The sequence below is a fragment of the Phodopus roborovskii genome, unplaced genomic scaffold (genome assembly GCF_943737965.1).
Source record: "Phodopus roborovskii unplaced genomic scaffold, PHOROB, whole genome shotgun sequence".
NCBI lineage: Eukaryota > Metazoa > Chordata > Mammalia > Rodentia > Cricetidae > Phodopus > Phodopus roborovskii.
Genome location: NW_026125162.1, coordinates 21,753 through 49,329, shown reverse-complemented (window position 1 = coordinate 49,329; position 27,577 = coordinate 21,753). Strand labels below are relative to the sequence as shown.

The 27,577-nt window shown below is 44.8% G+C and overlaps 1 protein-coding gene across 2 annotated transcripts; it reads right to left on the bottom strand.

Annotated features, from left to right (window-relative positions):
- Positions 1 to 2,997: 2,997 nt before the first annotated feature.
- Positions 2,998 to 27,348, bottom strand: LOC127226357 (monocarboxylate transporter 14). 2 transcript variants are annotated; one of them, XM_051190318.1, is made up of 5 exons: positions 27,155 to 27,348; positions 22,061 to 22,332; positions 16,203 to 16,346; positions 8,115 to 9,089; positions 2,998 to 3,223 (listed from the first exon to the last, which is right to left on the bottom strand). In XM_051190318.1, the coding sequence occupies exons 2-5, from the start codon at positions 22,317 to 22,319 to the stop codon at positions 3,072 to 3,074; spliced, it is 1,530 nt and encodes a 509-aa protein (XP_051046275.1). In that variant the 5' UTR covers positions 22,320 to 22,332; positions 27,155 to 27,348; the 3' UTR covers positions 2,998 to 3,071. The 2 variants fall into 2 exon arrangements, with proteins under 2 accessions (XP_051046275.1, XP_051046285.1); XM_051190328.1 differs by lacking the exon at positions 16,203 to 16,346.
- Between the last annotated feature and the right edge of the window lie 229 nt (positions 27,349 to 27,577).

The window sequence follows — 27,577 nt, the reverse complement described above, 5'->3', positions numbered from 1 at the left end:
GAGGACAACATTTATTTAGTTACAAATAAATAAACAACACTTGGGTATGCAAAGGGCAAACGATAAAGCATATGATGTAACCACACAATTAAGCAGCCAGAGAATGTCTTCAGAACATTGCATTGCAGGTGTGAACAGAGATAGGAGCTGGTTTTGTTTTGTTTTGTTTTTGCAAGCAGGTCTTGCTTCAGTCCTGCAGGGACCACTGATTCAGTAGAAGCCACTGCACCTTCAAATAAAGTAAGTCCATAAATAGAAACGTGAGCAATCTAACTAACCTGGATGCTATTCCAGCTGGGTCAGTTGGCAGAAAGTTTGTATCTCTGATGCATAGCAAACAATACAGGCATCCCCATCATGGGCCATAGCACCATTCAGCACACTTAACATTGCCTCCTGTTAATTGATGTGACAGACAATGAGAGTAGTTAAGTAATGTAGTTTTAAAAATACAGAACATGTTTAACGGTTCCTTATTGTAAATACTCATACACACATGCATGTGTGTGTTTGAATGTATTTAACATGAAATTAAATATCTCTGTTTCAGCTTTGAAGATCATTATTCATTTTTTTTTTTTTTTTTGAGACAGATTCTCTCTGTGGACCTCAGGCTGCCCTGGAAGCTCACTCTGTAGACCAGGCTGGCCTTGAACTCAAGAGATCTACCTGCCACTACCTCTCAAGTGTTGGGATTAAAAGTATGCATCACCATGTCTGGCTAATATCACCTTTATTAAAATATCAAGTTGTGCTACATGTATGATGATAACAAACAGGTCTTTGGCCAGGGGTGGAGGCAGAGAGGCAGAGGCAGGCAACTTGCTATGATTTCAAGACTAGCCTGGTCTATGTAATGAGAACCTACTTCAAACAAAACAAAAACCAAACATGTCTTTGTGTTAAGCCAAATGGAGCATGGCATCGACATTATTGTTCCCATCCTTGGAGGGAGTATCAAGTGTGTGCTTTAGCTGGGCTCCTTTCTGCTAGCCAGCCTGCTCACCAGTGCTGAAATCTGGGTGGTTTCATGGTACCGCCCTTTCACTAGTCCTTAGGGCAGGAGATAGTAGAAATGAGGCAGAAGGAAACTAACTGTTCATATAATTACCTGTTAACGTCTGGGAAGCTCCCCTTGCATTCTGATTGAAAGTTAGACCTTGGGAGCATTCTACAATTCCAGTCCCTAGCATTCCTGCCTTTAATTACCAAAGGTAATTGAGACTGGGGTGGATTCCTTTTAGGTAAATTTGACCCAAGACACTGACAGTTTCGTTTGATGAATAAATTGCAAGTCCAAGTTTCTTGTGTTATGGTATATGGTGTGGAGATGAATCCTAGGATCTTAAACACGTTAGGCAAGTACTCTTATCACTGAGCCATACCCCCAAACCAGCACGTACACATGTAAGTCATTTAAAGGCATCATTTAAAGGTATAAATACATAAGGCAGTCAGAAATTTCAGAATGATCCTGGGAGGAACATTCTGAAGTCGGAAAAATGTCTTAGCATTAGAAAAATAGAGATCTCAGCTAAGGAAGAGTATTGGATTCTATGATGTCCCAGATCAGACATTGTCATGTATGAAACCTACAAATCAAACTATTTTTACAATTGTGCCCAGTCCAGACAAATGAATAATCTATGTGGCAAGAGGCACCAGAGCTGGGCTGTTTGGCACCACTGCCCCAGTGACAGCTACATGCACAGCTATGAGGCAAGATAGCCATAACCCTCACAGCTTGACTCTTGTTTTGTTTTTGAGACAAGCTTTCTTTGTGTAGCCCTGGCTGTCCTGGAACTCACTTCAGAGATTCGCCTGCCTCTACCTCCTAAGTGCTGGGGTTAAAGGAGTGTGCCACCACTGCCCAGTGCTTAAAAAAAAAAAAAAAAAAAAAAAAGATGGTTCACTATAAGACAATAGCATGAATCAAAGTGTCTGAATCGTAGCCCTTGATGCAATAGTCATGTGCACTAAGAAACACACATACCGCTAAGGACATCATTAACAGACCACTTGGGAAGGATTTGTGTTGAGCCTAGCTTACTGATGAACTCACCTTCTAGGACATGATCAGTTGAGTTGGAAGGATGGCCAATTTCATTTTTAAAGGAAGAGTTAGAAACTGTACTTCTTACCTACATAATTCTTTCATAAAAATATAAACCATCTTTTTAAAAATTGTACTAAATTGTATTACTTTTTTAAAAAAAGGTTTGATGTTGTATTTTATGTGTATGGGTGTTTTTTCTGAGTGTTTGTATGTGTGACACATATGCAGTGGCCACAGCAATAAGATGAGGGCATCTGAGTCTCTGGAACAGGAGTTATAGCTAGTTGTCAGCCAACATGTGGGGGCTCGTAGCTGAACTCTGGTCTTCTACAAGAGCAGCCAGCGCTCTTAGCCTCCTAGCCTTCTTTCCAGCCCACAAATTACATTACTTTTGCAATGATAGCCTGCCTTTGTATATTAGGATACCAGTAACTTATTGTAAGAATTAATTTCTGACACTCAGTCATGTTCTCATGCTTACAGCCCATTTTCTGGACCCTTTGTGGAAATACAGACTCTTGGTTTTATTTTTACAAAGAAGTGGTTGAGTTGCAAAGCTTTTATTTCCAGTTTTTGTATGTAAAACTCTAGTCCCATCAGATGACAAGAGGAGTGAGAAGAGACGGGGACTTCTTTCTTTTCGTTTCTTTTTCTTTTTTTGACAGGTTCTCAAGTAGCCCAGGCTGGCCTCGAACTCACTAGGTAGCAGAGGCTAACTCCTGCCTCCACCTACAGCTGGGATTACTGGCATTTGCCACTATGCCTGGCTTGAAAGTTTTTCTTCCAGGGCATCTGTATCAACTACTTAATAAGCTACAAACACCATCACCTCTAACACATACGCAGTTCTAATCACTTCTACCACCTCGTCGGAGAGGCCATGCTGCTCATGGATGAAACAACAACAATGGCATTTACATGTTACCATACAGTTACAGTTACCATACAGAGCATTCCTCTAGCGACCAGGTGAGGTAGGCACGAGGAGAGGACCCACAACAAATGTTGCATGACACTAAACATGTGCACCATCTGTGTACTTTCTTCTGGATTGTTCTATCATCTGAGTACAGGGTTGAATAAGCAAAAAGAGTATTCCTACCATGTAGAGCAGACCACATATATAAAAGGAAAAATCGTATTTTTGTGTGATGTCGAAGATCCACCCTACAAAAACAAAAAATATAGATGTATTCAGTATAATACAGTTTAAGAAAAATTAAAAGTTATAAACCCGGCATTTATTGCTACTTCAATTTTTTTTTTTTTAATTTTTCAAGACAGAGTTTCTTTGTCTAGCCCTGGCTATCCTGGAACTTGACCTGTAGATCAGGCTGGCTCTATTTTTTTTTTTTTTAAATGAATTTGGACTGGGGAATGTAGCTCAGTGGTAGAGCACTTGTTAGCACATATTAAAGCCACAGTTCAGTCTCCAACACTGCCCCTCCAATTTATTAACTTTTCTTTGTAATTCTGGGGGTAGAACCCAGAGCACCCTGGGCCACAGAGACAGGCCTCATTCAGAATATATATATGTGTGTATAATACACACACACACACACACACACACACACACTGGATATAAGATCTCACAAACTATACTCAGACTAGTCTCAAATTCACTATGGGTTGTTTCATTATTATTTACTGTTTTTCTGTTTGTTCTTGAGACAAGGTCTTACTGTGTAGCCCTGGAACTCACTACATAAATCAGGCTGGCTTAGAACTCACGGAAATCCACTCACCTCTGCCTTTTAAGTGTTGGAATTAAAGGGTACCATGCCTGGCGGTACCTATTTTATTTATTTGCGTGTGTGTGAACTTTGTGTGTGGCACTAGTGTACTATGTGGAGGTGGAAATACTTAGATTAGTAGAAATGGGTTAATATTTAAGACAGAGCTAGCCGATAAGAAATGCTAGTAACAGGCTAACAGAATTTTATTTAATACAGCATCTCTGTGTTATTTGGGGCTGGTGCAGCTGTGGGACCTACTGGCAGAAAAGCTTACTCATAACATGGAGGTCACAGAACGCTGTGGAGCAAGTGAGTTCTCTCCGTCCATGTTTATGTGGGTCCCAGGGACCTAACTCAGGTCATCGCTCATGTGGAACTTATGTGACAAGTACTTTACGCACTAAGTCAGCTCATCATCCCTATTAAATGTGGTGTTTGACTTAAATATAGGAGGCAGTAGGTGTGGCAGAGGCAGGTGATCCAGGCCAGCCAGAGCTACCCAATGAAAGCCTCTCAAAAAACAAAACAAAAGACAAAAAACAAATAACAAAAAAAAAAAAAAAAAAAAAAAAGAGGCAAAAATAAAGGTCATCTTCGTTAGATGTGGCTTAGTAAAATGCCCTGTCCTTTTCCATCAGCAATCTAAAACAAGATTAAACACATAATACAAAAATGATTCTGCTTCAGAAGCTGAAAGCCACCCTGACACTGACATCTCAAGAACCCCCACCAACTCCTCGGCGACACCAGCTGCCTCCAATGGGACTTGTGTGATGACTACATGAGCAAGCGAAGGCACTGTAGCTAGAGGGCTCTGTATCCACCTCAGAATAGATCCGGTGAGGGGACTGACTATAATCTGAAAATCAGAAGATCAGGGCAGGATCTGGGGGGCACAGGGCTGTCATCCCAGCTACGGGAAGAATGCAAATTCAAGATCTGCCTGGGCTACAGAGTGTCCTTGCCTAGTCAGCCTGGGCAATTTAAGGAGACCTTCGTCTCAGAGTGAAAATTAGCTAAGTTTGCCTCACACCTCTAATCCCAGCACTTGGAAAGACTAGTATCTAGGTAGATCTCCGTTGGTTTGAGGCCAGGCTGATCTGCATAATGAATGCATTCATGCAAGCTGTAGGCATACAGTGAGATGCTGCCCCCAAGAGGAGGGGGGGCAAAAAGGCTGGTGGTGAAGCCTTGGAAGAGGCCTTGGGTTCAATACCCACGGAGGCCAGAAGAGGTCACTCATGGGTTCTCTGGAGCTGGGGTACAGTGGTTGTGAGTCACCTGATGTGGGTGCTGGGAACTAAACCTCTGGAAGAGCAGCAAGTGCTCTGTTTTGTTTGTTTGTTTTTTGTTTTGTTTTGTTTGTTTGTTTTTTGTTTTGTTTTTTGGTTTTTGTTTTGTTTTTTTTTTTTTTTTTTTTTTTTTTGGTTTTTCGAGACAGGGTTTCTCTGTATTGCTTTGGAGCCTGTCCTGGAACTAGCTCTGTAGATCAGGCTGAACTCAAATTCATAGAGATCTGACTCCTCTACCTCCCGAGTGCTGGGATTAAAGGCATGCGCCACCAACACCTGGCGCAAGTGGTCTTTTTAAAAATGTAATTTATTTGTTTTTATTTTATGTATATTGGTGTTACCAGCATTTATGTCTGTGTGAAGGTGTCAGATCTTCTGGAACTAGAGTTACAGACAGTACTGAGTTGCCATGTGGGTTCTGGGAATTGAACCTGGGTCCTCAGGAAGAACAGCCAGCTCTCTAGCCCTAATCACTGAACCATGCATCTTTTCAACCTCTCACTCCCATATTGGGGACTGAACCTAGCTAGGGCCTCACACTTGCCAGAGAAGGGCTCTTGTGAACTCCCTATGTAGCTGAGGATGGGTGACATTTCCTGACCAGGCACACCTGGTTGTGGTCTGTGTCCTTTGGAACTTGGGACCTTCAAAATTCTTTCATCCATTAACTCAAAGCAATAGCTTCTAAGAAAACCTGGTTCCCTAGTCAATTGCCTTCCCTCAGTGAGAAGGATAGGTATCTTATCAATTAAATTGCTCCCAGCTCTTGGGCAACATTGAAAATGTTTCAGCTAGCCTGATCTGATTGACTGGATTTTTGTTAGGAAGTATTCTAGAAACATCTAGAAAAATTACCTCTACTATGAGATCTTTTAAGAAGTGAATACCCGGTAATGTTATAAAATGAATTAGATTGAAGTTGGTCTTGTCTAATGCCATGGTCAAAATGTGTGTATAATGTCTTGAATTGCACGCTTTCCCTAAATGGAAGCACTCGAATGTCTAATGTGGCACTAAATTGTATCACGTTTTTAAATGGGACTAGAAATCACTCTGAAAAAATGGGAAACATGTTTGTTTCTGAAACCACTTACAGGGGGGAACAAAAGGTAATTGGAGAAGTAATTTTCTCCGATGCACATTAAGTAGGATTTCAAGTCCATTTGGGATGTCTAGCAAGAATTGAATGCCGTTATTTAGTCGATCCTATTGCCATGCACCCTGACCCCAGAGTGCACGAATGGTGGCCTGCATCACATTACAACCTTAGTTTCTTGGCCCCAAGAGTCGATTAAACATTATGCAGGCAGCCAATGAGTGTCCTTCACCAATAGTGTGTGAATCAGTAGGAGGAGAGGAAGCAACAAACACTAGGAGAAAAACTTGGATCTGATGGATGGGGACCCTAGCCTGGAGTCCCCACAGCAGTGAGGGTAGGCGCCCACAGAAACTTCTTTCTTTGATTATTTCTGTTGTGGAAGTGCTTTTGTTTGTTTTGTTTTGAGATGGGGTCATATGTAGCCCAGGCTAGCCTTAGACTCCTGCTATTTTAGCGTCCACCTCCCAAGTGCTATGATTACAGCCTTTCACAAACATGCCTGGCCTTAAAGTTCTCTCACAATTATATATTTATATTAATATATGGGAAACGTATATTTAGTGCTTTGGTGTTAGCATGTGTGCATGCGAATGCGTATGTTCGCGCGCCCATTGCTGTGTGTGTTCAAGTGCTTATGAGTGCTCGTAAGACAGTGCTGGATGGGTACTTCCATCTCTTTCCATCTGTTCCTTTGAGGCAGGGTTTCTCCCTCAACTTGAGGTGCATGTCTTCTCTCTCTCCCTTCCTTCCTTCCTCTCCTCCCCTACCCCCATCTTTCTTAAAAGACAGGGCTTCTTTATGTCCTGGAACTCAGAGGTCCCTCTGCCTCCCAAGTGCTGGAATTAAAGGCATGTGCCACCATGGTGCTCGGCACACTTTCTTGGCTAGACCTTTGACCACCTGAACAGTAAGATAATGGTTATGGCAGCTTATTTGAGCAGCGAAAGGCAACAAACACATGGCTAGACCTGAGCATGGATGTCCTTTGGTGGTTTTTTGAGATAGGGTCTCATGTGGCCAAGGATTATCTTGAAATCTAGATCTTTGCCTCTGCCTCTCAAGTGCTAGGACTACAGGCACAGATCAGAGTATGACGTGCTGGGTATAAAACTCAGGGCACCCTATGTGCTAGGCAGACACTCTACCAACCCAGACATATCACAGCACCGTGTTTGGTTTCTTCTCTTTGAAGAATGTGTGTGTATGTTTGTATGTGTATGGGTCTGTGCCATAGTATAATCGTGGAGGTCAGAGGACAATCTACAAGATGTCATTCTTTCCTCCCACCACATGGGTTTTGGAGATTGGACTCAGCTCATCACACTTGGCACTTGGTGGCAAGTGCCTTTATCTGCTGAGTCTCAGGGCCCTGTGATTTCTTGAGATAGGGTCAGATCATGTAGCAAAGGTAGACTTGGAATTTGTTCCAATCCTCCTGCCTCCATACCCTTAAGAGATTACAGGTGTCTACTACCACATCTGGCCTTTTTTTTTTTTTTTTTTTTAAGATTTTATATATTTAGTATGTATACAGTTATCTGAATGCATGATTGCACACCAGAAGAGGGTACCAGATCTTATTATAGGTGATTGTGAGCCACCATGTGGTTGCTGGGAATTAAACTCAGGTCCTCTGGAAGAATAGACAGTGCTCTTAACCTCTGAGCCAGCCTTTTTGTTTTTCCTTCTCTCTTTCTTTCTTCCTTCCTTCCTTCCTCCCTCCCTCCCTCTCTCTCTCTCTCTCTTTCTTTTTGGAGACAGCTTAGGCTGATCTCTAACTAGCAGTGTTTTTTCTACCTAAATTTCCCAAGTACTGAGATCACATGCATGTGCCACCATGCCCAGCTCTGACATTGGACTTTATAAGGGGCAGGGCCACATCCTGCCCTCCAGCATGCACTCTAAACTCTGGGTACCTTGGGGGCACTCACCTGCAAATGGTGGTCCCAGTAAAGCTGAGATGCCATTGGCACAGATGATGATGCCATAGGCATTGGCCAAGTGCTCAGTGCCAACCAGATCCTCCGTCACCACGGGCATCAGGGAGAAATACCCGCTGGAAAACCCAATCAGGGCGCAAATGACAGCCAGGCTCGCATAGGTGTGCATCAACGGCAGAAGGAAGATGCTGCAGACGAGGGTGAAGTTAGCGATGAGGAAGACGTTCCAGACACTGATGCAGGGGAGGTCAGCCACCGCCCCCAGGATCACCTTCCCAAAGATGTGAAGTATTGCTATAATTGAGGTCAGAGGGAACACGTCATTTTGCTCCGACAGGTTGTACAAACTGACGATTTCTGGCAGGTGGATGAAAGGGATGACAAAGCTGCTGTATGCGAACAGAGCCCAGAAAATAAAGGCTACAAACATGCGGTTGGTGAAGAGTGAGGCTGTTCCAAAATAGCCTGAATACCAGTCCCCAAAGCCCTTCTGGACTCGCACAGTGAGCTGGCTCACTGTCTTCAGAACTTGGAAAGCACACATGTTTTTCCTGTCACACGTTTGACCTTGACACTCCTGTGCTTGAAGGTCACAGCCAGTCTCCTCGTTCCCCGGCAGCCTGTCCTGGTCTTCAGTTATGCCCAGTGGTCCTGATTTCACAGATTCAGTGGAGTAAGCTGGGAGGGCACAGGGCTCCTCCTCTCTTGGGCAGTTTTCTACCTTCCCAGGAGGGAGGGGCCTCATGAGTGCCCCACAAACACACAGGTTCAAGGACACAGCACCTTGGATGAACATGGCGTTCCGCCAGCCATACTCCGCACACAGGTATTTCAGCAAAACGGTCATTAGGAATGTCCCAAATCCTGTCCCCGTGGTACTGAGACCCTGGGCCAGGGCTCGCCTCTTCTGGAAGTACCTTCCCACCATGACCACCGCAGGCAGGTAAGCCATCCCGCTGCCGAGGCCTGCAGGTGAGACAGAAAACGTCAGCAACCATACTACATAAAGATCAGCAGCCATGTCAGGCAGCTTTGATTAGTGGTTTTAGAGAACTTAATTCTTGATGCTTTGGGGCATGTCAGGGCAGAGAGTCACAGCAAAGCTCATGGGTTTCAGGAAGTCAAGAAAAAGAAGACTAGGGATCTAGCGGTTGGTAGAATGCTTGCCCTAGCATGCACGAATTCCCAGCACCACATAAAAGTGGTCACAGTGACACAGGTCTATAATCCTAACCCCTAGGAAGTGGAGGTAGGAGGGTCAGAACTGCAAGGTCATCCTCAGCTACACAGTGAGTTTGAGGCCAATATGGGATGCACACGGCCCTGTTTAAGGGCATTAACCTATTCCTTTCATTGGGCCCCACTCTCTAAAGATGCCACCACCTTTCAACGGCCCATCTTGACTACACAGCCTACAGGGACATTAAGATCCAAACTGTAACACCTCCATCTCCTTACACCATTACTTGTCCATTCTAATGAAGGAATAATGATGACTCTGTAAAGAAGCTTTGAGGAGGGGAGTCAGGAGGAGCCAACATTTTTTTCCCCCAGGCTTTGCAGTAGTTCCTGCCAATACCATCAGAGCACATTCCTCCTGTAAGATCAGAAGATTCAAAAGACTGTGAGTTCCAGGCCAGCCTCACCTACAGAGGGAGGCCCTGTCTTAGACAGAATCACACAGAGGAAAGTGACTGGTCCCTTGTGGGGACTGTCCATGAAAGGAGCTGGGTGAGAAACTTGTGAGTTAACCAAATAAACAAGACAAGAGTGTTGTAACCTCTGTTCCTTCCATAACATGGGTGGTTCCTGGAAGGAGTGGGTTTACTCTCAGTCACTCATCTCCTCATCCCATCCATTATTACTCAGAATGATGCTCCCAAGCACAAGCTGCCGTGTGGCTGTGCCCTGCTTAAACTCTATCGAGTGTCGCTCACATGACTTTCCTAATGTTATGCGCAGATCCAGGAACCCCAAAAATCCACCACTGAGGAAGCAACACACTGAATGTAAAAACAAAGGTTGCAACTCGGACCCTGCCTGTTTGGGAACAAGCAGAATGCTGCTTTTGGGATGAGGGGGTTTTTAAACGGGAAAGTTCAAAAGACTGGATGTCCTAACATTACAAAGTTTTAGAGGAAATAAGTTTGTTAATTATCTCCTAGGCAGGGACTTTTACAACTACAAATTGACAACTATCCGATCTTCTTTAGGACAGAGAAATGTTGACACAGCTTGGGGGTGTCATCTATTCCCAGGCCTCTGTACCCAGTTCTTTGTTTAGCCTTATCTATCAGGCTGCCTTTTTGGGGAACCCAGAGAGGCTTGAACATTTTCTGTTTCCTATATAGGCTTTGGAGTCTAAGTTTTGGACTTTTATTAACTTTTTTTCCCTTTCACTAGCTCTCAGAATACTCCCAGGATATAAACTGGCTGGTGGCCTGAATAAATATGGCCATTGCATGAGACCAGTGTGTTTCGTTTTTAGGCTCCCACTGTCCCAGGGTCACACCCCCAGCTGGAACAGTAACAGTCCCTAAGCTTCCTGCCATTGTCATCCAGGGCAAGACTCTGGACCAATTTCTTAGAATGTAAAATAGACAAAGGAAAAAAAAGCCCACAGAGGCCAGCAAGACAACTACAGGATGGAGGGGCTTGCTGCCAAGCCTGACAACCGGAATTTGATGCCCAGGATGCGCATGGTGGAAGGAGAGAACTGAATCCTGCAAGTTGTTTTCTGACCTCCCCCCCTTGTGAACTGTGGTATACACAAACACACACACACACACACACACACACACACACACACACACACACACGGAAAGGGATTGGAGAGATGGTGTAGTGATTGGGAGTATTTATTGCTACTGCAGAGGATCTGGGTTGATTCTTGGAACCCACATGGCAGCTGTAACCATTTCTAGTGGGTCTGACCACCCCTTCTTCTGAATTCTGTGGTGGTCACATACACGTGTGGTTTATGTACACACGTGCAGGCAGGCACACTCACATGCATAAAATAAAACTTAAAAAATCTAGGGACTGCAGAGATAGCTCACAGGTTAACAACACTTGCTGCTCTTGCAGAGGACCCAGGTTTGGTTCTCAGCACCCACAGGGTGGCTCACAACCACCTGCAATTCTAGTTCTAGGGATCTGCCACCCTCTTCTGGCTTCTGGGGGTACTGCACAAATATAGTGCAGATATACATGCTGACAAGATTCCCATAAACATAAAATGAAAATAAATAAATCTTTTTTAAATCTAAAAATATTAAAAAGAAGCTGGGCATAGTGGTGTACTCCTTTAATCCCATCCAGCACCTGGGAGGCAGTTGCAGGCAGATCTCTGTGAGTTTGAGGCCAGCCTAGTCCTCAAAGCAAGTTCCAGGACAACTAGGGCTGTTACACAGAGAAATCCTGTCTTGAAAAACCAACAAAATAAAATACAAAGGCATCATCCTATGGTCCATCACCAGGCCCATATCTCCTCATGGGTTGACTGAGTTTGAACCATCTGTAACATCTACTTGCTATTTGAGAAAATTAACTAAGTAAAAATACAGAAATGATATAATATCTATCTAGATGATTGTTTATCTAAAACCCTAGCTTGGTCCTCCAAGAAATAAGAAACTCCAGTCGATTTCTGTGTCTAGTGTGGACTTTTGAGACCTTACCCCTTCAGACAGACTGTGCTCATGTCCTCTGCTCCCAGCCCACTTGACATCAGCAATGTCACCTGGACCATACATCTCCTCCTCCCCTACCCAATTGCCCCCTCCCTCACCTCTTTTCTGGTCTTATGGTAGTTGGTTAGTTCTCTCCTATCACATAACTCAGGCATCAGGCTTGGTGGTAGGCACCTCTGCCTGCTAAACCATCTCACTTGCCGAGGCAATTTTTTAAAAAAAGAGATTAATTTTGCATTTCTAAAGATAAAGTATTTTTTTGTTGAGGGGAGGTGGTGGCACATGCCTTTAATCCTAGAACTTGGGAGGCAGAGGCAGGAGGATCTCCGTGAGTTTGAGGCCAGCCTGATCTATGGAATCAGTTCCAGGACAAGCTCCAAAGCTATAGAGAAATCCTGTCTCGAAACAAACAAACAAACAAACAAACAAACAAACCCTGAAAAACAAAAACAAACAAAAAGAAAAAAAAAAAAAAAAAAAAAAAAAAAAGGCCCTGAGTGGATGAACCACAGGGATGTGTCTGAGAGTAGCGTACATTGTAAGGCTTGTCCAGCATGCACGAGACCTTGGGGTTTGATCCCTTCACCTCATAAACCAGGTATTGTGACACATGCTACTAATCTCAGAGTTCAGAGGCAAATCAGGAGTATCAAGGTCATCTGCAGCTAGATACAGAATTTGAGGCTAGCCTGGGCTACATGAGATCCTGTCTCAGAAAACAAAACAACAAAACGAAACTCAAAATCCAGGATGTGTGTGTGAAAGTGTGCAGGTGCCATTGGAGGTCTTAAGAGGGCCTTGGGTCCCCAGAGGAGGTGTCATAGGAGGTTGTAAGCTGCCAGATGTGGGTGGTGGGAACTTCAGTCCTTTGGGAGAGCAGCCAGCACCCTTAACTGCCAAGCCATCTTTCCAGCTTCCAATGGAACAGTTTAAATCAAACTTGGGGAAGCTTTAAAAAACAGAATGATTTAATGACTCTTTGTGCCATCACTTAACATCAACAAATCTCAACTCACAGCCAATTTTGTAAATACCACATATTATTTTGAAGCAAATCAAGAATATATTATCTCATGTGTGCATATTTTAGTATAAATCTCCAAATGTAGGACTCACTTAAATGGCATAGTTCTCATATCATTATCTCATTGGGAAAAACAATCCTTTGATACCACTAAATATCCAGAAGGCGCTCAAATTTCCAGGTGTTTCATAAATGACTATGCTTTTAAAAAAACAAAACAACCCCCCAAACTTGTATGCTTAAACAACAACCCAACAAGGGTTGTACACATTGCTCTTTGTTGATGCCCATTTTAAACCTTTTCAAACCCCAATACCTCTTGCAGTTTATTTTGTTGAACTTGTTTAAGATACTAGGTGATTTGTCCTATGATACTGTCATACTTTGGATTTTGATGAGGACACAAAATAAGTTTACTGATTAAAACAGGGCCCCACATAGCCCAGGCTGGCCTGGAATTTGTAGTTAAGAATGGCCTTGAAATTCTGATCCTTGTCTGGCAGTGTTGGTATATACCTTTAATCCCAGCACTCAGGAAACAGATGCAGGTCAGCCTGGTCTACAGAGTGAGTTCTAGGACAGCCAGGTTTGTTACATAGAGAAATTCCTGTCTCAAAAAACAAAACAAAAAAATTTCTAATCTCTTGTTAAAATAATAATGATGATAGCTATTGTTATATGATGTGTGTGAGTGCAGACACATACACACAATAACACGTATGTGGAGATCAAAAGACAACATTTAGGACAATGGTTCTCAACATGTGGGTCATGACCTCCTTGGGACCCGAATGACCCTTTCACATGGGGATCAAATATCAGATACCCTGAGTATAAAATATTTACATTCAAATCATAACAGTAGCAAAATTACAGTTATGAAGTAGCAACAAAATAATTTTATGGTTGGGGGTCACTACAACACAAGGAACTGTATTAAAAGGTCACAGCATTAGGAAGGCAGAGAACCAGTGTTTTAGGAGGTGGGTCTTTCCTTCTATCTGGGGACCTAAGAGCCATTCAGGCTGTCCAGGCTCACACTTGTCACAGGTAGGTACCTCTACCTGTGAGCCATCTCACCAGCACATTGACACCAAGCTTTAGTGTCCCATTCCCCTTGTCTTAAGGGATATACTTGAGTTTATGTCATATTTATGCTACACACATGCTGCCATGTTTGTGTGTCAGCCAACATTCACCAAGCACGTTAATGTGTACCATCGTGCTAAGCATTTTATGTGAATCACTTCAATCATTTCAACGTACTAGTCTGGTACTCTTAAGTTGCCCATTTGCACATAAGGAAACTGAGGTATGAGGAGCTTCAGTGCTGAGTCTAATGTGCCTAATGTCACACGAATAGTAAGTGGCTGCAAAGGGAGGGCACGGATGGGTGCAGCTCAGCGGTAAGTTTGCTTGCCCAGCAGGAATGAAACACTTAATAAATTAGGCCTGGTGCATATTGCTGCAATCCCAACACTCAGGAGGTGGAGACCGGGATGGGGGGTCGGATCAAAAGTTCAAAGTCCTTCCTTCTACACAGCAAATTCAAGGTCAGGCTGGAGATACATAAGGACCCATCTCATAACAGTTAGGAAATAAATAGACATAAATCTTTATTAACCTTTTGCTTTTACATTGCTTGTTTTCTGAGATTAACTCTTGATTCATAGTCCCGACTAATTTTAACCTATCGCCTTGCCTCAAGTTCCCAAGTGTTAGGATTACAGAAATGCTATGAACCACTAAATCCCAACCAAAATAACTTCATTGTTTTGTGTTTTCCAGACAAGGTTTTGTGTAGCCCAGGGTGGTCTTGAACTCATTGTGTAAGTAGCTCAGGCTGGCCTTGCATTCTATATCTTTTTGTTTCCACTTCGTTAGGGCTAGAACTATAGCTATACCTATACTTACATATTTTCTTTCGTTTGTAATTTTGTTTTTGTTTTTTGAGACGGGGTCTCACTGTGTATCCCTGGCTGGCCTGGAACCATTCTGTGGATCAGGGCTGTGAACTAATAGAGATCCTTCTGCCTCTGTCTCTTGAGCCCTGGAATTTTTCTTTCTTCCTTTCCTTTTTCTGAGAAAGAGGCTCACTATATGGCCTGGCTGACCTGAAATCTCTCTGTAACCCAAACTGACCTTGAACTTCTGGAAATGCTCCTGCTTCTGCCTCTCAAATGCTGTGAATGTATGTGCCACTATATTTGGCTTTCCTGATCAAAATAGCTTTCAACTCTGATTCAGTATTTGAGGAGGATCAGAGCTCTGTTCCCACAGAGTCAGGCGGGACCAGCTTCAGCAGAACACAGAGTCCGAGGAAATTGCTACTCACTGTGCGAATCCCACAACCTGTGGGTAAAGGAAATTATGGCTGGGAATACATTTTGCAGAATGCAAATCACTCTGCATGGTGTTCAGTTTTAATCCATCCCCTGCCTGTGTGCTAGATTGGCTTCTGAGACTCTTGACCTGCTAATTCATTCATCTGAGAAAAAGATAAATGACTACTGCGTTATTCACATTTATTCCTGTATTTATTAATGAGATGTCTTCATTCCCCTAACATTTTTGTTCACTCACTTAAATGTGTGTCATTATCCCCGCCTTGCCCATTCTTCAAAGGAGAAACCCTAGCACATAGGAGCTGGCATTAAAGTGTGAATTTTGTTCCATTTGGGAAGTCAGATAGAGTTGCTAGTGAGTTTCCCCAAAGTATGAGACACAGCATCTATTAGTGGTTCTTGGGTCCATGAATAAGAAGGCTAGCTATGCTAACAAAAGGATCCGAGTTTGAATCTACAACATCTAAGTAAAAAGCTGGATGTGGCTTTGCGTGCCTGTAACATTAGTGTGGTGTGTGTATGTGTGTGAATGTGTGTGTCACTGGCAGGAGGATCTCTGGGGCTTGTTGGCTGCCAGCCAAGCTCCAGAATCTGTGAGAGACCCTGTGTCAAACAAGACAGAGGATGGTAGAAGGGTGCCTGAAGACAATGCGCGCGTACACACACACTTCTAAGATGAGAATGGAATACCTTAATTTTTTTTTAGATTTGTTTATTTTATTTGTGTATTTTCCCTGCATACATGTAAACTTGTGTGTGAGTGTGTGAAACTCATAGAGGTTAGAAGAGGGTATCAAAGTCTCTGGACCTGGAGTTACTGATGGCCCTGCGCTGCCATGTGGGTGTTAGAAATGGAACCTATGTTCTTGGCAAGAACAAGTGCTCTTAATTGTTGAGCTGTCTCACTGGACTGTCAACAGAATGCCTCAACGTGTCTCTTCTCCCCTCAGTTAAATCCATCATCTAAATGTACAAAATGTACAAAACTCTGAAATCAAAAATTGTAAACCATGCTTACCAGCTGCCACTCCAAAGGTAAGGAAGAGAGACTGCACGCTGGCTGCATAGGCGCTCAACACCCAGCCGAGGGAGTTCACCAGTCCTCCAATGATTGCTGTCCGGCGGCACCCACAGGTGTTAATGAACAAGCCGATGAAAGGTCCTGCCACAGAGCAGTGGAGAAGACACTGACTAGAGGCTCCTTGCTGTCTTAGTGTACCCCACAAAAAGTTAAAGAATAAAACACCACAAGGGCTGCTTAAAGAAGACCAAACCAGGGCTAGCTAGATGGCTCAGCAGGAAAGGGGCTTGTGGCCAAAGCTGTCAACCTGAGTTCAAGCCCCCAAATCCACTTGGTAGAAAGAGAACGGACTTCCACACACACACCCCCAATAAACAAATCTAAATTTTAATAACATAGGCAAACCCCAAAGCATCTTATTTATGATGGGGTCTCTGCAGAAGACAGAGGCAGGCAGAAGTCTGAAAAGAGGTTAAGAGTGAAAAGTCCGTTTGGATTGTCCTTGTCAACCTGGGTCAAACTTCGGGAAGTCTGATGCCAGGCAGCTAACTGAAAGCATATTTAAACACAATAGAATTTGGAAAACGGTTTTCCAGGCTACAATCATTCCAATTCTAGGTGCACAATAAAGCTTAAGGGGTGCCTACATAGAATCTCCTTTACAAAATACGTGTGACCATGAAGGTGGGTTCCTCAGCTAAAAGACCCAGGAGCTGGTGTGGTCTCTGAGAAAGACAGCACAGAGGTCAGCAGGCCATAAAGTACATAAAGTACAGGATGGGTTCCATTGACTGGGAGCTAAAGGTCTAAAGGGGGAGAGTCTGGGATAATCAGTCTGGGGGTGTGGATGAGGTTTGCCTCTATGGATAGCAAAGGCCACCAGGTCATTAACAACACCCACTTCAGCTTTCTGGATAGAATGCAGGTATTTTACTGAGGAGAGGTAACACAGTGTTTATTGTCCACTGAGGAGACACCCCTGAGTGATGAATATCTGGTTTCCTTCAAGATCTATGGGCACAAGGACCTTTGTGGCCCCAACAATCCGAAAGTATACGAACCTTGCAGATGGACATAATCTCATCAGAGAACAAATGGTTCTAGACCAGAAACAGGCAGTCTCTCATTCTGCCTACAACAGAAACCACCAGCTAGTGTTCTAACAGCATCTGGCATGGCATGCACTTCTTCAGCCTTAACACATAGCTTGAAAATGTGTGGACTAAGCAAACACTTGAAAATGAGAGAAATCACACACACACACACACACACACACACACACACACACACACCAATGAGTAGTTTCCTACCTATCCCCAAATGACTGGGGCCATGTGTGATGGCTGGCCCTCTGGCTTGGGAGCAATTTCTACCCTTGCCTCTCATCTTCTTCCTGGTCTTCTTGATTCCTTATGCAGGTGAGGTTAAATTTCACTAAACATTTGTTTATGCACCGTGTGTGGTGTCTACGTGGGTGAACGTGCGATGGTTCTGGAGTGGGGGTTAGAGGAGAGCTTACGGGAGTCAATTCTCTCCTTCTACTACATGGGTCTGGGGATGGAACTCAGGTTGTTAGGCATGGTAGCAAGTACACACTGAACCATTTCATTGACTCACATCAGAGATTTTTACTCCAGTTTTTGTTTGTTTTGTTTTGGAGGGTTTCTCTGTGTAGCCCCAGCTGCCCTGGAACTCACTCTGTAGAGCAGCCCGGCCCCCAACTCAGAGATCCGACTGCCTCTGCTTCCTGAGTGCTGGGATTACAGGCATGCACCACCACCCAGCTTGACTCCAGTTCTAAAGGAAACACTGGAAAAGGGTTCTCCCCAAAGATGACCTACAGCTGATCATAGAGCACTCAACACAAACAGAACTTAAAAGAATTTGCTGTCTTCAATGCACGCAGGCCCTGCTTTCTCCCTTAGTTCTCCTCTGAGAGCATTAGGCTATAATGTTTTTGTTTTATGCAGCCTAAACTGGCCTCGAATTGCCTATATAACCAAGAATGACCTTGAACTTCTGATCCTTCTGCCTTCACCTCCCAAATGCTGGGACAGGAGGCATTTGCTACTGTGCGTGGTTTACTAGGTGCTGGGGGATGGACCTCAGGACTCCATGCGCTCTAGGTAGGTGAGCTACAGTGAACTGCACCCCCAGCCTCCCGGGATGTGCATTTTTGACACTGTAGAGACCCGGGATGGTTGTCATCACTTTATATAGTTACTGAGTGCTACACTTGAGTGGGGCTGTTTGACTTAAAAAAACTAATTTAGGGACAGAGAGGTGGTTCAGTGGGTAAAAACAGCTAGCCGTGCAAGCCTGATGCATTGAGTTCAATTCCTAGAAATTACAGTAGGGAGAGGGAAAGAGCAGATTTCTGAAAGGTGTCCTCTGACCTTTACTCATGGGCTGGGGTCACGTGTGTCCCCCCATACACACACACACACACACACACACACACACACACACACACACACACACACAGAGAGAGAGAGAGAGAGAGAGAGAGAGAGAGAGAGAGAGAGAGAGAGAGAATAATAAACAAGCTTTCAAGAATTTCCCTGCTTAGTTGGAACTAAAACAACATTTCCCTGTGAGATCTTTCTTGTATGGGAGGACTGGTTCCTCCCACATGCCGGGTGCATTAGTAACTTTTCTGCGCGGCTGGGACCGATCCTGATAAAAACAACTTACCGGGAGGTTTGTTTGGGCCTGGGTTAAAGGGGTTCCTTTATCAAGGGCAGAACAGTCCCTGGCCACATTGTGTCTTGTCATCAGGAAGCAGAGAAAGACTAACACTGCTGCTCAGCCAGCTTCCTCCAGACCCACAGTTAGGCAGGTCTCACCTCTGGAGTCAAATCAACGCAGACACTCGGCAGAGGTTTGTCGCCTAGCCAGTGTCTTGCCTGCATGTATGTATGTGCCCTATGTGCCAGCTGAGGTGTCAGATCCCCTGGAACTGGAGTTTTAGATTATGAGGTACTTGTGGGTGCTGGAAATTAAACCCAGGTCCTCTGCAAGAGCAGCCAGTGCTTTTAGCCACAGACATCACCCCAGCTTCATTATTTTGTTTTTAATTATGTGTGTGTCTGTATACTATGGATGGGTGCATGTGAGTGCAGGTGCCTGTGGAGGCCAGAGGTGTCAGTATTCCTGGAGCTGCAGCTGCCGCCTTAGATGGGAGATGGGAACTGAACCCAGCTCCTCTGCAAGATCAGCAAATGCCACATCTCCAGCTCCTTGTCTGGTGTCTTTGAAAAGCGCATGAAACATGAATGTAAAAACTTATTTAATAAGTTCCGACATCAATGACAACAATTGGGTTAACGTCTTAGACTTATTACATACTAAATATATTTTTACATAGCACATGCTATATATTAAATATGGATATTATATGGATAACATAAAATCAGCCCATTGTTTTGAACATCTGGATGAGTTGTTGGGAGTAACTGAATTGAGATAAGTTTGAAGATATTTCTTTACATACGTTAAAAAAATAAATTCAATTACAGGTCCTCTCGAAGAGCAGCCAGTACTCTTAACTACTGAGCCATCTTTCCAGCCCCACGTTTTAATTGTTATACATTCATATTCACTCAACCGTGCCACAGTTGGGTGACCAAGTGACCCATAATGGAACATGTGTGACTCCTAATTTTGCTGCTGACAGCTATTTGATATAAGAAAGAGCAACAGGCCACACAATACAACGTTTCCCACATAACAGGAAGGAATCAGATGCGAGCCTTCCCGATATACTTATGAAATATCCTAAGACATCTGAGAAACATAAAAAGAAAGGAAAGCCAGGGTGACTTTTTACAAGATTTTATAAGGCAGAGGGAAGGCATTAGCTGCTGTAGAGACAAGAACATGAAGTAGACGACAGCTGATGGCCTTCAGTTGGTAACTATGGCTTTCTAGTTAAGTGACTGCTGCTTGCTGAGGACTCCTTCAGTCATTTACCGTTTGTAATTGAGCAAAGTCAGACTGGAAATGCTGTAAATCCTCTGAAGTGAGGAAATACAAACATTAAAGGTGTGGGGCGGGAACACCACTCCAAACTTTCTGGCTTTGTTTTGTTTCTTATGAATTGTTCATGAATGGCCAGCAGGCATTGCCATGAGCTAACTGCCATTCCAGCAAAATGAAAACAACTGATTTCCACAAGTCACGCGCACACACATATGCCCAACAATAGAGAACACTTGCTCCGAACTCTTGGGACAAAAGAACAATAAAACCCAGATCCAATGATTTCATTATGACTCTTGCTTGGAAATAGGTAGTTGTGAGCCACCACAAAGGTGCTGGGAACTGATAGAGCAGGCGTCCTAACCTCTGAGCCATCTCTCCACACCCCTGCTTTAGTCTGAAGACCAATGAAGAACTGAAGGTGTCAATAATGTCATAGACATTTGTCAAATTTTTTCTTTGTTCATGTTTTTCAAGATAGGGTTTCTCTGTTTAACAGTCATGACTATCCTTGAACTTGCTTTATAGACCAACCTGACCTTGAACTCATCTGCCTTGAACATCTGCATGCCTTTGCCTCCCTACTGCTGGGATTAAAGGCATGTGCCATCATTGCCAGGCTATCAACAATCATTTCACATATATATTTTTGTCCTTGGGTCTCATGCATGCAGGCTGTTCTGGAACCCACTATGCAGCTGAGGCTGGCTTTGAACTCATCCTCCTCTGTGGTGGTTTGAACGGGACATTTTCCCGTTAGGCTCATGAATTTGTACACTTCATCCCTTGTTGGTGGTGCTGTCTGGGAAGTTATGGAACCTTCAGGAGGCAGAGCCTGATGGGAAAGCACGTCACTGGGGGCGGGGCTTTGAGGGTTTATAGCCTCAGCCCTCTTCCAGTTTGCTTTCCCTGCTTCTGGCATGCACACAGAAACATGCTCTCTCAGCTTCCTATTCAGGGCCCCCTTACCCACTGTGTCCTGCCACCCCTCCCCACCTTGATGGGCTCGTAACCCTTTGGAGCCGTAAGCCAAAATCAACATTTTCTTCTATGAGTTTTATTACAATAATGGGAAAGTTGCCGACCTTGGTTAATCTTTTATCTTTTAAAACTATTCATGGAGGGGCAGCAGATGCAGTCAGTGGTAGACTGCTTGTTTAGCAAGTGTGAGGCCCTGGACCTGAATCCCAACAGTGCCCCCGCAAAACATTCACAGACGTTAAATAAACTGGGTAAGGTGGCCCATGCCTGTAATCCCAGCATCTGGAAAGTGAACAAGGGTAGCTGAAGTTCAGGTCCTCCATGGCTATGTACTGAGTTTAAGGCCAGCCTTAAGGTTATGTGAAATTCTGTCTCAAAAAAACTGAAATGTTGCAAACTCTAAGGAACCACTGAGCTAAGGCCAATTCCAACAAAAGTATTAAATAAGCACAAGTGATGAACATGAGTCGTCAGTTGCAAAATCAGTGTTGAGGTCAGTGAGATGGCTCAGCTGGTGACGGCACTGGCTGGCTAGTCTGGAAACCTGAGCTTCATTCCCAGGATTGAGATGGTGGAAGGAGAGAATCAACTTCTGCAAGTTGTCCTCTGATCTACACAAGAGCCATGGATAGACAGACAGACAGACAGACAGACACACACACACACACACACACACACACACACACACACACACACACGAGAGAGAGAGAGAGAGAGAGACAGAGAGAGAAGGATGATAAATTTTGTGTTTTGAATATTCTATTTTACTTCGACTTTAAAAGCTGGTGATGTCACTGGTATCTGATCCCTAATGCTTCAGGAATGTGATGACTTACTCTCAACAGGGTCTTGTCATTTCATCCCCCTCTTAGAACAGGTGGCAGTGAACATACCCACGATCAAGGTGATGCCCATGCTCAGAGAGCTGACCCAGGCGGTCAGGCCTCGGCTCTGGTGGAACTCTTCAAGCCATTCCACGTTGAGGACTCCCAAGGCCATCTGTGAGCCCATGATGAGGATGTGAACAAAAAAGGAAGAAAGGACCATCATCCAGGCCCACCCGCCATCAATGTCTGGGTGGGGCTTCAGGGTCTTCTTAGCCTTGGGATCATCTTCAAGGTCATACCCGATATCTTCATGACTTGTATACATTTTCTAAGGTTTTCTGAAACACACACAGTAAATAATTTCATCACACATGGAAACAAAAAACACCTTCCTCATTTTCGGACAGCTCTGCCTCCCACTGCGATCAAAGTGGCTTCGAGGTCAAATGATGCTCAGGTTAGTCTTTGTCACTGGTGGGTCTGGGTTTACAGATCACTTTAAAGTCTGTCTTTATAGTCATCTCACAGATATTATAAAGTTAAAGAAGGGAGAAGGGAAGGTAGGGGGAGAGATGGAGGGGAGAAAAAAAAGAGAGAACAAGCCCCCTGGATGTGATGGGTAAGACAGACTAGCCCTGATAACATCTCTTCTCTGAACCCGTCAGTAAGTAGTGGGGATAGCAAGTTGAGTCCTACCTACAGTTTAATGTCTTTGGTGAACCAGGGAGTTAGCTCACTGCCTGAGAATGGGGAGTTTGGAGACTTGTAAAGGGGACTAAATGTTCAGGGTAACAGAAGCAACTGTTGCCTACAAGTGGAAATGACTGTTGGGTAGTTAAAGTTAAGTGGCTCCCACTGCTGCAGAGTAGAAGCCAGGAAGCATCAAACAGCAAGCAGGTGGCCAGCTGCCCCAGTGCCTGTACAGGTGGAGCATGGTATACGGACAGGTTGAACAAGGACACAGAGAACTTAAAGTAACACCACATGAATACAGGCTGGTCTGATTTATTTGACTGTCATTGAGTGCCAGCAATTCTAGACAAAGACTCAATAAAAAAATCTTCTGGTCTCCATTCCAAACAACTCTGTGCATTTTCACATTATAGACATGAATGCTTCAAATCTGGCTGTTTTTATGTGTGCCTGCATGCATGTGTATCCAGTTGTATATGTGTGCAGGTGTTGGTGCATTGTGTGTGTATGGAGGTCAGAGGTTAACCTCAGGTATTGCTCCTTAGACCTCTCACTGGCCTTAGAGCTCACAAATTCAGTTGTGCTATCTGACCAGTGAGCACCAGAGGCTACCTGTGTCTCCAACATCCTAAGAGCTGGGATCACAAATCTGTGCTGTCATGTTTGGCTGTTGTGGGTGAGTGGGCGTGTGGACTGTGTATGGTACACATATGTGGGTGTTTGTGCATTCGGAGGTCACAGCAGGCCACTGGATAGCTTCCTCTATTCTCTGCCTTATTGCTTGGAGACAGTCTCTCACTGAGTCAGAGGACTCTTGCCAGTGAGCCAATGTTGGGGTTACAGGCACAGGTAGCCATGCCTGGCCTTTTGATTTTTCCCTTGAGGAAGGGTTTCTCTGTGTAGCCTTGGCTGTCCTGCAACTCACTATGAAGACCAGGCTGGCTTGAATTCACAGAGATCCACCTGCCTCTGCCTCTTGAGTGCTGGGATTAAAGGCGTGCGCCATCCCTGCTCCACTCATACCTGACTTTTTTACAAGTAATTGAATTCAGATCCTAGCCCTGTAGGACAAGGACTTTACTGAGGAAACCATGCCCCAGCCCCTTATACTTATCTTTACTGCAAACTTACATGGCAGCCAATTCAGAGAACTCCTAGTTTGACCTTGCAAGTGGCCCCAACTCCCATGTTACTAGGAGATTAAGTAAGCTCTAAGAGGCTGAGTTGTGGGAGCCTGCTTCAGAATGATCTGGGCTACAGCCCATGGTGTCGAGGTAAACAGAGCAGCACGGTTGTTGTTAACTGCACATCATTTGTCACCCTGCATGTCTGCCTGGAGATGTCGGCGCGGTGTCGCACCCTTTTAATCCCAGGACTTGGGAGGCAGAGGCAGATGGATCTCTGAGAGTTTGAGGCCAGCCTGGTCTACACAGTGAGTCCCAGGACAGCCAGGGCCACACAGCAAGACCCTGTCTCTAAAAAACAAAACAAGAGATAGTGAAAAGGAGAGCAAGGCTGTGAGGTGAAAGGCTGCTCTGGAGAGTGGCATTTTCAGTTGACAGATACAACTGTTCACTCACTTTGACTGTTTCCTTTGAAATTGAAATCAGCTTTGATTTATGTCAGAACAGAAGGGATGTGGCTAAGGAGTAGTGCACTGACCCAGAGTGAGTGAAATCCTGGGTTTGCCCTTCAGCATCATAACAACCAAATATAAGACAGAAAACCAGGGGCTGGACAGATGGCTTGGTGGGTAAGAAGAGGACTGGCTGTTCTCCCATGAGGCCCTAGGTTCAGTTCCCAGGACCACATCATGAGGTTCATAACTGCCATAACTCCAGCTCCAGGGCATCCAAAGCCATCCCCTGACCTCTGCAGGTACTGCAGACATGGTACATAGACATTCAGACACAGGGGGTGTCTGCATAATACATGCATAATACATCTTTTTTTTTATTTTAATAAAAGCATCTAAAAACATAACAAGTAAAAAAGTGGAGCTCAATCAAGGAAGACACTTAGCATTGGTTTTTGATTTCCATGACCAAATGTACACATACCTATACATATGTGTTAACACACAGACATGTACACACATAAAATGAAACAATAGTTTTCCAACCTACAGAAGAGTATTTTTTTTCCCTGTGGAAATGTTAAGAACTTTATATTCTTACTGAATTATTTATTTATTTTGTGAGTTAAAAAAATGATTGTTATGGAACGGCTCTGGGCATTTCCAGTTTATTTAATCATAAGTGCACGTCAGTGATTAGCATGTAATGGACAATTTTATGCAAGGAGTCCAAGTGTAAATTCAGAAGGTGGCATTGCATGCAGACAACCCAGAACACAGTTGGATTAAATGGCTTACGGAGACCTCAGGGGCCCCATCTGACCTCCCTGAAGGAAGGTATTAAGAGGTATGGTAGAACATGACTGTAATTACAGAAAACAGTAGGCTGAAACAGGAGGCTGGCAGGGAATTCTAGACCAGCCTGGGATACACAGTATCCCAGTATTTGTCTTGTAAAAAAACAAAAACAGGGGAAACAAAACAGTATTATGGTGCATGCCTCTAACCCTAGCACCTATGAGGTAGAGGCACAAGGATCAGGAGTTCAAGGCCAGCCTCCGCTATATAACAACCTAGGCCTCAAGAGAAACAAACACAAGAGAAACAACAACAAAACCCAAAACCAAACAAAAAGGGAAACAAGTATTTGCATTTTATACTTAATATCTTTCTAAAAGCAACCATTCCTTGCCTTCACATTTCAGTGACCAGCTAGGTCCCTAAAATGAAAGTGTACAGAAGAACAAGTATTTATGCTGATCTGATCTGTTTCCTCCCAAGCTCACATTGAAACCTAACTGCCACTGCACCCATAGTAACGGGTGGGCCCCTTAGAAGGTCTGTGTTACAAGGGACCCATCTTCAGGAATGGATTAAGGCACTATCCTTAGAGAGGGCTAGCTGTCTTAGGAATGGGTTCCTGATAAAAATGGGATGGGTGTGGCTTGATATTTAGGCTGATGTCCTTCTCTGGTCTGGTTGTTCCCCAGACCCCAGGCTACATGCACACAGTGCACACACATACACGTGACATATAAAGTACATTCTTTAAAAAGGAGTTTGGAGAGATGGCTCAGTAGTTCCAAGCCTTTGTCCCTTTTGCAGAGGACTGGTGTTTACTTCCCAGCACCCACATAGGGTGGCTCACAACTGACCTGATGACGTTTTCTGGCCTCAGAGGAATGTGTTGTACACAGACAATTAGACACATACATACACACATTTTAAAAGATAAGTTATTTGTATTTTATGTGCACTGGTGTTATGCCTGCATGTATATCTGTGTGCTTCCAATGGGTCAGGGCTGTGCTCGGTGGCTTTTGCCACGATGATCTTGGCCGGTTGGTATTGAGGTCCCAAACGACCCTGTTTTACCAACAAGTCAACTGAAACATCTGTTTGTGTGTTTGACAGGGTCTCACTTAGCCCAGGCTAGCCTCAGGTTGGAGGATGACCTTGAACTTCTCATACCTCTGCAGGATGAGTGCCGTATTACAGTGTTGGATTTAGGCAGTGCTGGGGGAATTGAACCCAGGGCCTCAAGGATGCAAGCAGACACCCTACCAACAGAGGTACATCCCCAGCCCTAAAAGTGAGCCAGTCGTTTAATGGGTGCTCTGTGAAGTCCAAATATGAACAAACCTATAGTCAGTCTCAACCTCTTATCCGCACCATTCTCCCTTTCTCCCGTCCCCTCATCCCCTCTCTCCTTTGACCAGGTGGAGAATCTTTCTAATCCCTAATAAGCACCCCCAGCCACCCTTGCTAATGAGCCTGAGCTTGAACCAACTTTTCCACAGGAAAAAGGGGCTTAATTGATAAGAAGAGATGAGCTCATAAAACCTCGTCAGGTTTGCCTCTGCCCTTTAATGGCTGTGCTGGGTCTTCGTTGTCCCATTTCATCTCTGGAGATGCTGGATCTGAGTGGCTCCCGGGGGCTCAGCATCCGCCGCCCTGCCCTGGTCCATCTGCGCGTGATGCTGCACCCTCCGAACCTCCATACCCCACCAAGGAACCCCGACACAAAGACTCCCGCGCCCCCCCGGAGGTAGCTAGCTGTAGCCCCATCACTATCTACCTGGAGTGGTAAACTGGGGCCTCGAGAGCCTGGGAGCGCGAGGCCGGGCGCAGAGGCGACGCGCGTTCTAGCGCCAGGGAGGCGCGCGGCGCCCTGGACCGTGCGCACCCCCGCCTGCAGCTCGGGGGACAAGAGAGTACCGCTGCCTTGCCCAGGCCCCTCTTTTCTCTCACCCTGTCCCGGGTTCTCGCCCCGTGAAGGTCCCTGAAGGAGCCGTGGTCACCAGTACCGACCGGTATCTACCAGTATATGCCGGCTCGGAGATGCTCCAACCCTGAAGTCCCTGGCCTCAGCACAGCCCCAGGGTACTCACCGCACGCAGCCGGCAGGGCTACGGTCTCACTCGGCTCCTGGTCTCAATCCGTGAACTAGAAGGTCCGCTCCAAGAATCCGGAGCCGTTGGGCGTGGGGATTGGTAGCAATATCGACCAGCATCCTGCAGATGCGGCGCCTGGGGCTCGGCGCTACGCCCGCTCCGTGCGCTCGCTCGGCGCGGGGTTCCCGGACTCGACCTCCGCTAGCTGTAGGGCCAGGTGAACCTTCTGGAGCCTAAGGCTCGATGCTTCCGTCCCGGAGCCTTTAAGAAGGGTTCGTTTGCAAGGATCCGAGCCTACCCAAGCTTCCTTCCAATCCGTGCAATTTCAGGTCTCCACGCTGGTTCATTCCTATACCGGCTAATTCTGGTTTGGCAGGGAAAAAAAAAAAAAAAAAAAAAAAAAAAAAGGAATCAGCGGGC